General features: G+C 42.9%; 1 protein-coding gene across 1 annotated transcript in view; it reads right to left on the minus strand.

The window, feature by feature from the left end:
* Bruce (BIR repeat containing ubiquitin-conjugating enzyme) overlaps positions 1–13,320 on the minus strand; it is an 88,924-nt gene that overhangs the window by 1,009 nt on the left and 74,595 nt on the right. The window contains exons 54-59 of the mRNA XM_028320968.1: positions 11,304–11,421; positions 10,109–10,244; positions 9,364–9,581; positions 5,242–5,481; positions 3,842–4,030; positions 2,960–3,094 (exon numbers count right to left, since the gene is read on the minus strand). Coding sequence (XP_028176769.1) covers positions 2,960–3,094; positions 3,842–4,030; positions 5,242–5,481; positions 9,364–9,581; positions 10,109–10,244; positions 11,304–11,421 — 1,036 coding nt within the window. The remainder of the gene's footprint in view (positions 1–2,959; positions 3,095–3,841; positions 4,031–5,241; positions 5,482–9,363; positions 9,582–10,108; positions 10,245–11,303; positions 11,422–13,320) is intronic.

Raw genomic sequence — 13,320 nt, forward strand, 5'->3', positions numbered from 1 at the left:
AATTTGTTGGGGCTGGGGGCCACATCTAAAAAAGTCTGTCTAATCCGAATAAATCTTATTCGTCACTTATGCGGCGATAGCTAGGCTCCTGAATATGGGTAGAAATGTGACAACGTAAGATGATCATGCGTATTGACATCGATATTGAAACGCTCATATCTAAAATATGACAGTTGTGAAATTTTAAGTTTGAAATGTGTTATGATTGACATTGAGTATATTTATGGGCGTGAATTTTTACCCAACTGCGCCAGAAGGAGGGTTATGTTTTTTGAAAGAGCATCACTAACAAAACAACTGAAAATTGTTGCCCCCGACTGCATTTATTGTGAACATTAAGTTGTCTCGTTTTTATCTTTTCAGTTTAATTTTACGCAGTCGGGTTTTTTTTTTATTTAATTTCAGCGGTTATGCGCATGTATACACGCGCGTTGACTGAGTTTGTTCCGACGTTTCATCTCAGCACTTGCCAATTTGCCATAGGTTTGTACTTTGTCTCGAAGCGCTGGCAGGGCCCAAAAGGACATGTAAAGTGCCCCTTAAGTGCTACCTTGTTTATTATCTTTGACGTTGAAAAGTGCCAAAATAATAATAGTATAGTTCCAAAATACTGAACTGTCCTATGCATGACATTGACAGTGGGGCACCACCGTCAATACTGGATCGCTGGTTCCGATGTTTGCCATGTGCTGGTTGCCATGTTGGAAACCATATAGTTGAACGATGGTAGCGCCCCCCTGTCATTGAGTTCGGTGGGACAGTTCAGCGTGGGTCATCTATACAACACTTTATTATACACCACACATAGAACAAGGACATTAAAAGAAATACACAAGGAATATAGTGTCAAAATTGAATAAAACATGATTGTTCGTACCTCCTTGAAGCAGGGCTCGGGGCTGCGCAGGTGGTCGAGCATGGCCCAGCGCGCGCAGGCCTGGTAGATGTTGGAGTTGTACTCCAGCGAGGCGCTGGAGCCGGCACTGCTGCCGCGGCTGCGCTCGTAGCCCGGCTCGTTGAAGTACGGCTCCGGGACTAGGATCAGCGACTGGATCGATACCAGCACCTGCGGGGTAAACCGATGTTAGCGACAAGACAATTACAAATAGACGTGTTACGCGGAACGGGTGAAGATACTTAGACCAATGGGTTCTGATTAGAAATGATAGGTGAGCATGAATTACTTAGAACGCAAATACTAGTTAATATTTCAAATAAGATATCAATCAAACAAGCATTAAATTGTGGTGGTCAAATTTATACATAATTAATGAAGTAATCGATTGTGATAACCAAGAAATTTAGCAAGGTTATATTATAGTCGACAGCAGTCCACGTTTATTTCGTCACTTTATTCTGAGGCGAGCGCATAGCGTGTCCCGTTCGTGCAACATTTTTATGAGACGTGACTGCGCGCAGAGAAAAAACGGGCTCGTCCACGAAATATTCCGCAGCGTCAATTTTTAATTCATAAATGAATATACAAAAGCCTAATTCGATGCATCTAACTTGTCACAATCTTTAAAATACCATACCTTTTTCATATCTTTAAAATACTATACCAATAACCAATACCATATTAGTTCTTGGTTACAAAAACTTAGTATTATCACAGTAAACATATTATTATTTACCTGCAAGAAGCTAGACGTGTGCGCGTTCCACTTCTCCTCGGGCCGGCCGTGCCACGTGTTGAGCACGGACAGGCAGACCTTGCCGTCGTTGTAGAGGTTGGGGTTGAAGCGCACCGAGTGGCGGCCCGTCGTCTCCAGGTTGATGAGCATGGGCACCGCCGGGTACTCCGCCGGGAAGTACACGTCCAGGATGAAGCAGCCGTTCGCGTACGGCGTGTCGGACGGGCCCGTTATTAGGACCTGGAGGGATAATAAATAATAATAATAATAATTGACTTGGCCCACGAGGTGACCGCCATGTGGGATGTTGACTCGACGATCATTGTCCCGATAGTTGTCTCAGCAAACGGGCTAATAGCGAAGAGCTTCGACCAACATCTAAAGAAGCTCTCGCTAGATGGTTGGCTCAAGGGTCAGATTCAAAAGGCGGTGATCCTCAGCACGGCACGCATTGTCCGGAGGTTCCTCAGCCTGTGACCCTGACCACCGGTAGCCTGGGCTCTGCTCCGCTGCCAGCGGGTTAACTATTTTCAAGATTTTTGTTTTTATAATGTATTTTTATTTTTTTGATAATAATTACATTGTAAAAAGAAAAAAATAAAAATAAGAAAGTAAGATGAATAAAGGAATAATAATAAATATCCTTGGACATTTTACACTGCGCTTCTAGTCCCAAACTAAGCAAAGCTTGTACTATGGGTACTAGACAACGGACATAAACATAGGTACTTAAATACTTTTTTTTTGTAAATACATACATATTATACATAGAAAACACCCAGTCCAATACAAACAAATATGTTCATTCACACAAATGTTTGTACTGTGCGGGAATCGAACCCGCAACCTCTGGAATAGTAGTCCGTTTCGAACCACTACACCAAACGGCCGACTAATGAGAATAACACCCGTATNAACGCACCCACACATGTTCAATTTGTCCCATAAACGCTCAATAGCTTTGGAGCACAAATCAACGCTGACGGTGTTGACGGATAGCGTGATTTTAAAATACTGAGTTGATATTGGTTGGCCAAATCAATAACCATCGCTTAAGCGTGAAGACGTGCTCTACATAACAATGCTTATATCCCATGGATTCATTTGAATTTAATCTTGAAGCTGAAGTTTTGAGCGTGACGTCAGCATAAAAAATGCTTTACACAGCATTTTAAATCATCACATTCTTCATTCATTCATTTTGATGTTTTTTATGTTAATACAAATTCTTTATTGCTCCATGTTGGATACAAAGATTCTTACTTAGTAAACATAGCCCCGTAATCACACCAAATGAACGTTATAATCAATTAAGTTGAGCCTACCTTGAGCGCCATGAGGTTGAGCTGTATGGTGCGCTGCGTGCGCTCGTCGCCGCCCTGGCCCTCCAGCTCGGTGATCCAGTTGGCCACCGTCTGCATGATCTCGTTGCGCTTGATCCAGAAGTGCGTCTGGATCACCTGTTAACAATGAACAAATGATAAAAACACTCCATGTTTGAATTGACATTGGTATAATATGAGCAGTGGCATAGTGTGCCTTGGACAGGCCCTGTATTAAAAAGTTTTAGGCGCCCCATCTAAAAAAGTTGCGCCGTTGCCCAGGGGCCTCATATCATCGTTACGGCGGTAGCTACACTCCTGAATATGAGTAGAAACGTGACACCGTAAGATGGTCATGCGCATCGGCATCGATATTGAAACGCTGATATATCAGTTGTAAAAAATTAAAATTGTACTTTTACCAAAATGATAAGTTTACGTGCGTGCGTTTTTACCCGACTAGCCAGAAGGAGGGTTATGTTTTTCCAAAGAGGCATCAAATACATATCACCAACTACTACAACTACAATTTGATGCCTCCGACGGCATTTGTGAACAATAAGTTGACTCATTTCTATCTTTTCGGTTAATTTTTAAGCAGTCGGGTTTTTGTTTTTTAACTTCAGTGGTTGTCTCCGTGTTGTATCCGCGCACGTGGACTGAGTTTGTTCTGGCGATTCTTCTCAGCACTGGTTATTGTTTGTCTCAAAGCGCTGGTAGAGCCCAAAAGATAACCTTTTTTAAATTATATTATCTTTGACGTTCATAAGTGCCAAAATAATAATAGTACAACACTTTATTATACACCACACACAGAACAAGAACATAAAAAGAAATAGACAAGGAATATAGTGTCAAAATTGAATAAAACATGATTGTTCGTACCTCCTTGAAGCAGGGCTCGGGGCTGCGCAGGTGGTCGAGCATGGCCCAGCGCGCGCAGGCCTGGTAGATGTTGGAGTTGTACTCCAGCGAGGCGCTGGAGCCGGCGCTGCTGCCGCGGCTGCGCTCGTAGCCCGGCTCGTTGAAGTACGGCTCCGGCACCAGGATCAGCGACTGGATCGATACCAGCACCTGCGGGGATACTCCATGTTAAGATAGCATTCGGATCAAGACGACCGCGACGAGAGACCACGACCACGACCCAAGACCGCGACAGGCAACCGGTCGCAGGTCGCAGGGCGACAGCTACTTACGAATCTTCGCGACACGAATCGTGCGACCCATACGAAACTTACTAATTCTATTAAAATTTCGTCTTCGTGCGAAGAAAACACGGCCATTTTGCATCTGTCGCGTCACGGCACTGCCTTGTGAGCGACCGAGTCGCGCGACGCAAGTAGCCGGCAGGCCACGCCCACACGTCGCGCGACTCGGTTGCTTACATCCGTCAGCACTTCCTATTAATTCATATAAAACAGTGGGTCGCGGTCGCCGGTCGCGGTCTCGAGTCGCGGTCTCGCGTCGCAGTCTCGCGTCGCGGTCGTCTTGATCCGAATGCTACCTTTAGCGATAAGACAATCTATTTAAAAAAGCTAAAGGTCACTGATTGACCGACTCACTCATCACGAAATCTCAGAACATGCAAATGCTAAGTCACAAGTTTTGCATGAGGGTTCCTTTTAGAACGTAGGTGCTCACAAAGAACGGATTTTGCGAAACTCCACTCCTAAGGGGGTAAAACGGAATCCACGCGTACGAAGTCCTGGGCGGCCGCTAGTTACGAATATACGTGGTAAAAGAGATAAGTAAAGAAAAACTTACACCAATCGACGGCAATCACGAATAAATGATGAGAGGGACATTATAACTCAGAACAGTGAACTCTGGTCAATATTTCTAAATACTATATCTATGAAACAAGCAATGATATTGTTGCAAATATTGTATGATCTACATATTGTGGTCACGTATAGGTTATAAATGAAGTCGTCGATTGACATAATCAAATAGCAAGGAAATATTATAGTCGACACGAGTGCACGTTTACATTGTCATTTAAATCTGTGGCAAACGCACAGCGTGTTCCGTTCGTGCGACATTTATGTAAGACTTCACGTACGCGCGAAGAAAAAAAACGGGCTTATCCACGAAATATCGCGCAGCGTCAATTTTTAATGCATAAATGAATACACAAAAGCCTAATTCGATGCATCTAACTTGTCACAATCTTTAAAATACCATACCTTTTTTATATCTTTAAAATACTATACCAATAACCAATACCATATTAGTTCTTGGTTACAAAAACTTAATATTATCACAGTGAACATATTATTATTTACCTGCAAGAAGCTAGACGTGTGCGCGTTCCACTTCTCCTCGGGCCGGCCGTGCCACGTGTTGAGCACGGACAGGCAGACCTTGCCGTCGTTGTAGAGGTTGGGGTTGAAGCGCACCGAGTGGCGGCCCGTCGTCTCCAGGTTGATGAGCATGGGCACCGCCGGGTACTCCGCCGGGAAGTACACGTCCAGGATGAAGCAGCCGTTCGCGTACGGCGTGTCTGACGGGCCCGTTATTAGGACCTGGAGGGATAATAAATAATAATAATAATAATAAATATCCTTGGACATTTTACACTGCGCTTCTAGTCCCAAACTAAGCAAAGCTTGTACTATGGGTACTAGACAACGGACATAAACATACTTAAATACTTTTTTTTTTGTAAATACATACATATTATACATACTCGTAGATAACACCCAGTCCAATACAAACAAATATGTTCATTCACACACATGTTTGTACTGTGCGGGAATCGAACCCGCAACCTCCGGAATAGTAGTCCGTTTCGAACCACTACACCAAACGGCCGACTAATAAGAATAAGGATTAGTTTGTTGTGACACAAATTATTTAGGACGACACATGTAATGCAAAAGAAAGGAATCAGCATTAGTCGTGACCATGTATGCCACACGATGATTATAATAGCAATGTTAATAGCATTAAGAGTTGCTGTGGTAGTTACTAGAGTTGGAAATAGTGCATTTAATTCGGTTTGATTGACGGCCAAGAGTAGACCCTGTTTGTGTAATAAAGAGAATGAGAGCTACAATTGTTTAGATTATTACGATAAGAAGTGAACGGTGGCGGTGCATGATCGCCAGAACTTTTGTAACAAATCTAACTTACTTAAGAGTTCCAGCGAACGTTAGTCAGTTCGCAACCCGCCTGGCCAATGTAGGAAGTGTAGACCAAATCCTCCGCTAGCCGCTGGAATCTCTAGTTTCCATAATTCTGCAGTATAAACTAAATGATCTAATGACGATGTCAATGGTACCTTCATGACGTCCAAGCGGTCGGTGTCGGTCCTCACGAACACGGAGGAGGAGTAGGACAGCGGCAGCGACGTGGCGAGCGTGGCGGCCTCCTGCGCGAGGCGCTTCATCCGCGCGGGCGCGGCGCGCGCGCCGGCGGCCCGGACCGCGCCCTCGAAGTGGTACGGCACCGTGAACCGGAACCCCGTGTCGGGACACTCCGCTATCATCTCGAAGGTCTCTGTGGATTTTAATGTAATTTAATTTTAAGTCGTCAGTGACATAGAGAAGACTTTTACTTCTGCAATATCAATTAATTTCAAGGCCGTCTCACATAACACCATATTGGAACATCTTTGAAGCCATGAAATATGCAATGAGGGCTATCGTTTTTATACTTAACAGTTGGCATCACGCACGCATTTATGTGACAGAACCTCTACAGCATACAGCGCCATCCTGGCGAGTGCAAATGCAATAGTCCTCTTACCACTTCAGCGCTCACTAGTTGACACCACTATCGAGTGACAGAACCTTACTCTACTGTGGCGCCGAACGTTGAGGGTAAATACGATAGCCCTGATTATGACAAACTGACAAATATTTGATCAAATCCGAGAGTGGGACGTGTTTAAGCGTCCCGGTAAGGGATGTAAAGTAGTGGATTAAACCTTTGACTTTGACTCTATAGTGACGCCCGCCCACTGATGAGGGCAAATACGAGAAGCTGTGGCAAAATTTAGATAATTTTGAATGTATGTGACTCACCGAACTGCATGGTGCGCATAAGCTCGATGTAGCGCGCCTCGCGCGAGGCGCCGCTGAGCGCGCGCGCCGCCAGCGCCTCGCCCGCGCCCGCCGCGCCCGCGCCGCCCTCCGCGCGCCACACCAGCGCAGACGTCGCCTGCGACACACCAACAGTAGTAGCACACACACAAACTGCGAGCCTGCTTGTGACCACGGCTGCAGCATAGCAGCCGAAACTTCAAGCCGTGAGTACATAATGTAACTCATTAATAGTCGGCCGTTTGGTGTAGTGGTTCAGAACGGACTACTATGCCGAGAGGTCCCGGGTTCGATTCCCGGCCGGGCAGAAATTGAAATGATGAATTTTAATTTCTGTGACGGGTCTGGGTGTGACTATGTATAATATTTATGTATTTAAAAAAAAAGTATATAAGTAGTATATCCGTTAAGCTAGCACCCATAACACAAGCATTAAGTTGCTTACTTTGGGGCTAGCTGGCGCTGTGTGAAATTGTCCAAAGATTTATTATTATTATTATAATAAACGTCGCGTTAAGACCCGTGTCTTACTATTTTAGTTAAAATGGAACGCAAAAGTTCAAAATCTTATATCTTATAAAACACCTGTAAGGAACTCCGATTGGGGATTTCTTGAATTCCTTAAAATGAAATGAAATGAAAACTACAATCTTCATTGGTTGGGTTTTCATGGCGGTCAAGCTGTAGATCCTGGCTACACAAGAGTTGCAGCGATTGGAACGAGAGCTGGAAATTGTCCCGATAGTACTAAAGCTCCGGTTTACTTGAGCTCTAGAGGCCAACTTTGCCCCGAAATAAAAATGAATTTATTTACACCATGAAAGAATAAACCCAATGCAGTAAAATTCAAAAAAATATCGATAAACGACAGAGAAATGTCACATAGCGTTACAGGTGCTTATTTTTAATGGTAACGAGATAGTTTGCGAATTCCAATAGAGCGTAAGAGCGCAAGAGTTTATAACAAACGTAATTTATCACATAATCTACATTTTAATCATTATTCTCACAATAAAGTAACAAATGTATTTTTTTGTTTACCTGTATATCAGCAATGAGCGCTGCGAGGCCTTCGTCTTCTTCCGATAATTCTGAATTACTTGATGTGCTAAATCTTTGGCTATACGTCATCTTTCCGAATATATTCTTTTTACTCATTCTGCAAAGAAAACAACACTGTTAATAAATTTTAAATTAGAGGTGACATAGACATAATGACTTACTCTTTAGTCTTTTTAGTAGGGCAAATTGGGGATTCGGTTTGCTCTCAACTCGAAAGGTTGGCTCGAAAATCGAACATTTGTGTAGTAGTGAGACTTGTTTCTTTGCTTGCGCAGGCGCAGTGATTCTTCTGTTGCAATTATACTATGCTAGCTGTGCCCGCGACTTAGTACGCGTGAAAACCCATTATCACAACATTTTTCATGTTTGCTCTGCACCTATTACTCGTAGCGTGATGGTATATAGCCTATAGCCTTCCTCAATAAATGGGCATCTAACACTGACAGAATTTTTCAAATCGGACCGGTAGTTCCACAGATATGGATTAGAGTAGATACAGCAAGTTGATCGTCATAGCGTGCCATTCCGATATGTCCAAATGGACATACATGGTCGAGTGATGTTCATGTAATCCGATTACAACAATCGGTTACTATTATTTTACGAGGACAGTAGTACGAACACGGTAGAAAGAAGAAATTATTTACGGATTGAGAATTGTAATTAACAGCACAAGTAACAAATAATTAATTAGAATAAAGTAGNTGTAAGGATTAGTTTGTTGTGACACAAATTATTTAGGACGACACATGTGATGCAAAAGAAAGGAATCAGCATTAGTCGTGACCATGTATGCCACCACACGATGGTTGTAATAGCAATGTTTTTTGTTAACGACACAATGCAAAAGACAAAGGATTCATCATTAGTCGTTGACCATGTATGCGACACGATGATTATAATAGCAATGTTAATTTGTTTTCTGGTGCGTATTTTATTGGTGGACGAGCTGGCTATATTACGAACTGCAGCGGTAGATACTAGAGATGGAAATAGTCCATTTGATTCGGTCTGATTGACGGCCAAGAGTAGACGCTGTTTGTACTCGTAATATAAACAATGAGCTATAATGGTTTAGTTTACTACGATTAGAAGTGAATGGTGTATGGCCGTGCCAGCACATCTGTAGCAAATCGTAACTATTAATTACATAAGATGCCTCAGCGATCTTCAATCTGTTCTCAACCCGTCTGGCCAGTGTAGGTAGTGTAGACCAAATCCTCCGCTAGCCGCTGGAATCTCTAGTTTCCATAATTCTGCAGTGTAAACTAAATGATCTAATGACGATGTCAATGGTACCTTCATGACGTCCAGGCGGTCGGTGTCGGTCCTGACGAACACGGAGGAGGAGTAGGACAGCGGCAGCGACGTGGCGAGCGTGGCGGCCTCCTGCGCCAGGCGCTTCATGCGCGCGGGCGCGGCGCGCGCGCCGGCGGCCCGGACCGCGCCCTCGAAGTGGTACGGCACCGTGAAACGGAACCCCGTGTCGGGACACTCCGCTATCATCTCGAAGGTCTCTGTGGATTTTAATGTAATTTAATTTTAAGTCGTCAGTGACATAGAGAAGACTTTTACTTCTGCAATATCAATTAATTTCAAGGCTGTCTCACAAAACACCATGTTGGAACATCTTTGAAGCCATGAAATATGCAATGAGGGCTATCGTTTTTATACTTAACAGTTGGCATCACGCACGCATTTATGTGACAGAACCTCTACAGCATACAGCGCCATCCTGGCGAGTGCAAATGCAATATTCCTCTTACCACTTCAGCGCTCACTAGTTGACACCACTATCGAGTGACAGAACCTTACTCTACTGTGGCGCCGAACGTTGAGGGTAAGTACGATAGCCCTGATTATGACAAACTGACAAATATTTGATCAAATCCGAGAGTGGGACGTGTTTAAGCGTCCCGGTAAGGGATGTAAAGTAGTGGATTAAACCTTTGACTTTGACTCTATAGTGACGCCCGCCCACTGATGAGGGCAAATACGAGAAGCTGTGGCAAAATTTTGATAATTTTGAATGTATGTGACTCACCGAACTGCATGGTGCGCATGAGCTCGATGTAGCGCGCCTCGCGCGAGGCGCCGCTGAGCGCGCGCGCCGCCAGCGCCTCGCCCGCGCCCGCCGCGCCCGCGCCGCCCTCCGCGCGCCACACCAGCGCAGACGTCGCCTGGACATGACACGCGTAAAGCATAACAATAAGAATGTCTTTATTCACCACAATTTAAGGTATACAAAGCAAGAGTAAACATAAAATTTATTGAGTAAGTCGTCTTTCAGGTGTTCTAGACCTAACGCAAGACACGGAAAAACTTTTATGACGCCACTATGTAGGACTAATTATAGAAATAACTGTTTTGTCATTAGAGCCTGCAAAAAGTATGACAGTGATTATGGTCACGTTGACATATTTCACGAGAGGCCTATGCGGTTCCGTGGCCTAATAAAGGCATAAAATGATGTGTATTAATACACCTTACAAATAAAATTTGTCCATGGTTTTAAATGTTTAAGTTAGATAATTAAGTATTGTGAATCTGTCTTTTCAATTTTAAATTACCAGTGAAAACTCATAGGCTTGTGTAAGACTTATTATTTTTATTCTACATGTATCATAATATAAGCTGTATGTTTTCCTAATAAAGAAAAATAAAAATAAAATAAAAAATAAATAAAAACATATGCTGTATAGGCGCCCGCTCAGCAAAAATCGCGACATGAGACAAACGTCATGCCGAGAAGCTGGTTTTCAGCGGGAAGCAATGCGTAATGAGGATTGTGCGCCCCTCTGGTCGAGACGGTTTAGCATATTTATATCGCAAATATAAACACATATCTGTAAGGTGCTCCTAAAGGGGATTTTTTCAGTACCAAAACTGCGGGTTGCTTCAGCTTGAAAGGGTAACTTTGGTTCCAAGGTGCAGATCACTTCAGCTCTAGAGAGCAACTTAGCCCCAAAAAATTATGCCATGACCGGATAAACCCAATGCGACAATGAAGAAAGATAATATTGAATTTCTCACTTCATAGAATCGATAAACGTAAACATAATTCGACAGTGAAATTTTACAGGTGCCTATTTTTACTTGGTAACAGGACAGTTTGTGAATTTCAATAAAACGGAAGAGCACAAGAATTTATAGCAACTTATCACATGACAATATAATCAATACTTTGACAAGAATAAATTAACAAATCAATTCTCACAATAAGATCACAAATTATTTACCTGTATATCAGCAATGAGCGCTGCGAGGCCTTCGTCTTCTTCCGATAATTCTGAATTACTTGATGTGCTAAATCTTTGGCTATACGTCATCTTTCCGAATATATTCTTTTTACTCATTCTGCAACAAGAAATAGCGACACTGTTAAAAAGATACTCGAAACACAACTGAAAGAATAATAATATTAAAACTATACACATTTTTACACTTATGGGGATTTCTTCTGTTTTTAGTAGATGATAATATACTGACAACTCGTGTAAAATTTTGAAGGCAAGAGAATTTATAGAATCATCAAATCCAAAAAGGGGGTGTTATTCCGTAATTTATGTAAGTATTTTCGGCTTACACTCCTCTCCGGGGAGGCATATGGCTGTGGCTTGATGCTCCATAAACTTTGCAACTCTACCTTGTCGTAAGAAACGGACATACCAAGAGAGAAAGACGGCATGTTGTAGGTGGATATGAGCTAACTAAATTGAACTTTATTGCGTAGTAGTGAGCTTATTTCTTTAAACATTTTTGCTCAGTGATTCTTCTGTCGCAACTATTCTAATATACTACAGGGTAATATGAGACAAATCCAAGGAGATTTTTTGTCATTATTTGTATTAGTGTGCTCTTATAGAGTTTAAAACCATTGTACAGCACATCAGCCAATACATTTTGTTGCAAAATAACACCTATTACAACGAAATACGAATACCACAGAATAAGAATTGATGTGCTGTCGTCTGTACAAGATTTTAAATATTGAAGTTTTAACTCATTAGATTTGTCTCATATTTGGGGAATGTACTATGTATCATCATCAACAGCCCTTTATGTTAGATTGTAAACACAAACTAAACGCAAAAGTGTTTGACAGTGACGTTTGTTAGTGACAATTCAACTTCCTGTTTTGTCTCTTCCGCTCTCGATGGTTGTTGCGCTGTGTAACCTGTGTTCTTTTAATTACCGAAATAAATCTCTGATAATACTAAATAAATCTAGTTTATTTTGGCCAAACCCATCAGGTTATGGGCCCAGATGCGCGAAAGTAGTAATATTTTGTCGAAATTTGCAATTCTTGACAAAATATCGAACAACCATTCGTTCCACACCCGGCCGGCAACATGGCAAACGGTACCGGCGCCTCGTCCCTCGTTGTGGAGAAGTTGAAAGGCATCGAAAATTACCATTCCTGGAAGTTCACAATGAGGATGGTGCTGATACACGAAGATCTTTGGGAATACGTGGAAAATGGGAGCCACGATGCAGCACATGAGAGGTACGTGCAGAAGGCACTTGCGCGTATTGCGTTGTCAGTGCACCCGGCAGTCTTCCCACACATTAGAACGGCTGCCACGGCGCACGAAGCGTGGAGCAACCTACAAAAGGCGTATGAGGACCGAGGGTTATGTCGTAGACTTGGCCTGCTGCGGGTACTCTTCGGCACCAAGCTGCAGGAGTGTGCAGGTATGGAGAGCTACTTGAACAAAATATGTGACACGGCCCAACAGCTCAGTGATATTGGAGCTCCTGTGGATGACGACTTTGTGGCTGTATTGATGCTGAGCGGTCTTACTGAAGATTATGACCCACTCATCATGGCCATTGAAAATTCAAATGTGAAGTTGTCAACGGAGAACATCAAAGGAAAACTGCTGCAAGAAAATATTCGGCGAGATGACAAACATGAGAATGTGACAGCGCTAGCAGCCATAAGAAAGCCACCGAAGTGCTTTGGATGCAAAAAGGTTGGTCATTTTATCAGAAATTGTCCGACAACAAAGAAAAAGACCAAACCAAAGACGGAGGAGAAGTCCAGATCTGAAGCGCTGCTCACAGCATTATCGGCCAACGTACAGAAGGATCTCTGGTACGTGGATAGTGGTGCAACTCGTCATATGTGTCGTGATAGAGAGCAATTTAGTGATTTTGTGAGTGAAAAGTCATTACCAGTGTCAGTGGCTAACGGGGAAGTCTTGTATACTGCGGGACGCGGGACTGTGAAAGTACAATTACAAAATGGTGTTA

The sequence above is a fragment of the Ostrinia furnacalis genome, unplaced genomic scaffold (assembly GCF_004193835.3).
Source record: "Ostrinia furnacalis isolate ACB-3 unplaced genomic scaffold, ASM419383v2 OfSCF7464, whole genome shotgun sequence".
In the NCBI taxonomy this organism is placed as follows: Eukaryota; Metazoa; Arthropoda; class Insecta; order Lepidoptera; family Crambidae; genus Ostrinia; species Ostrinia furnacalis.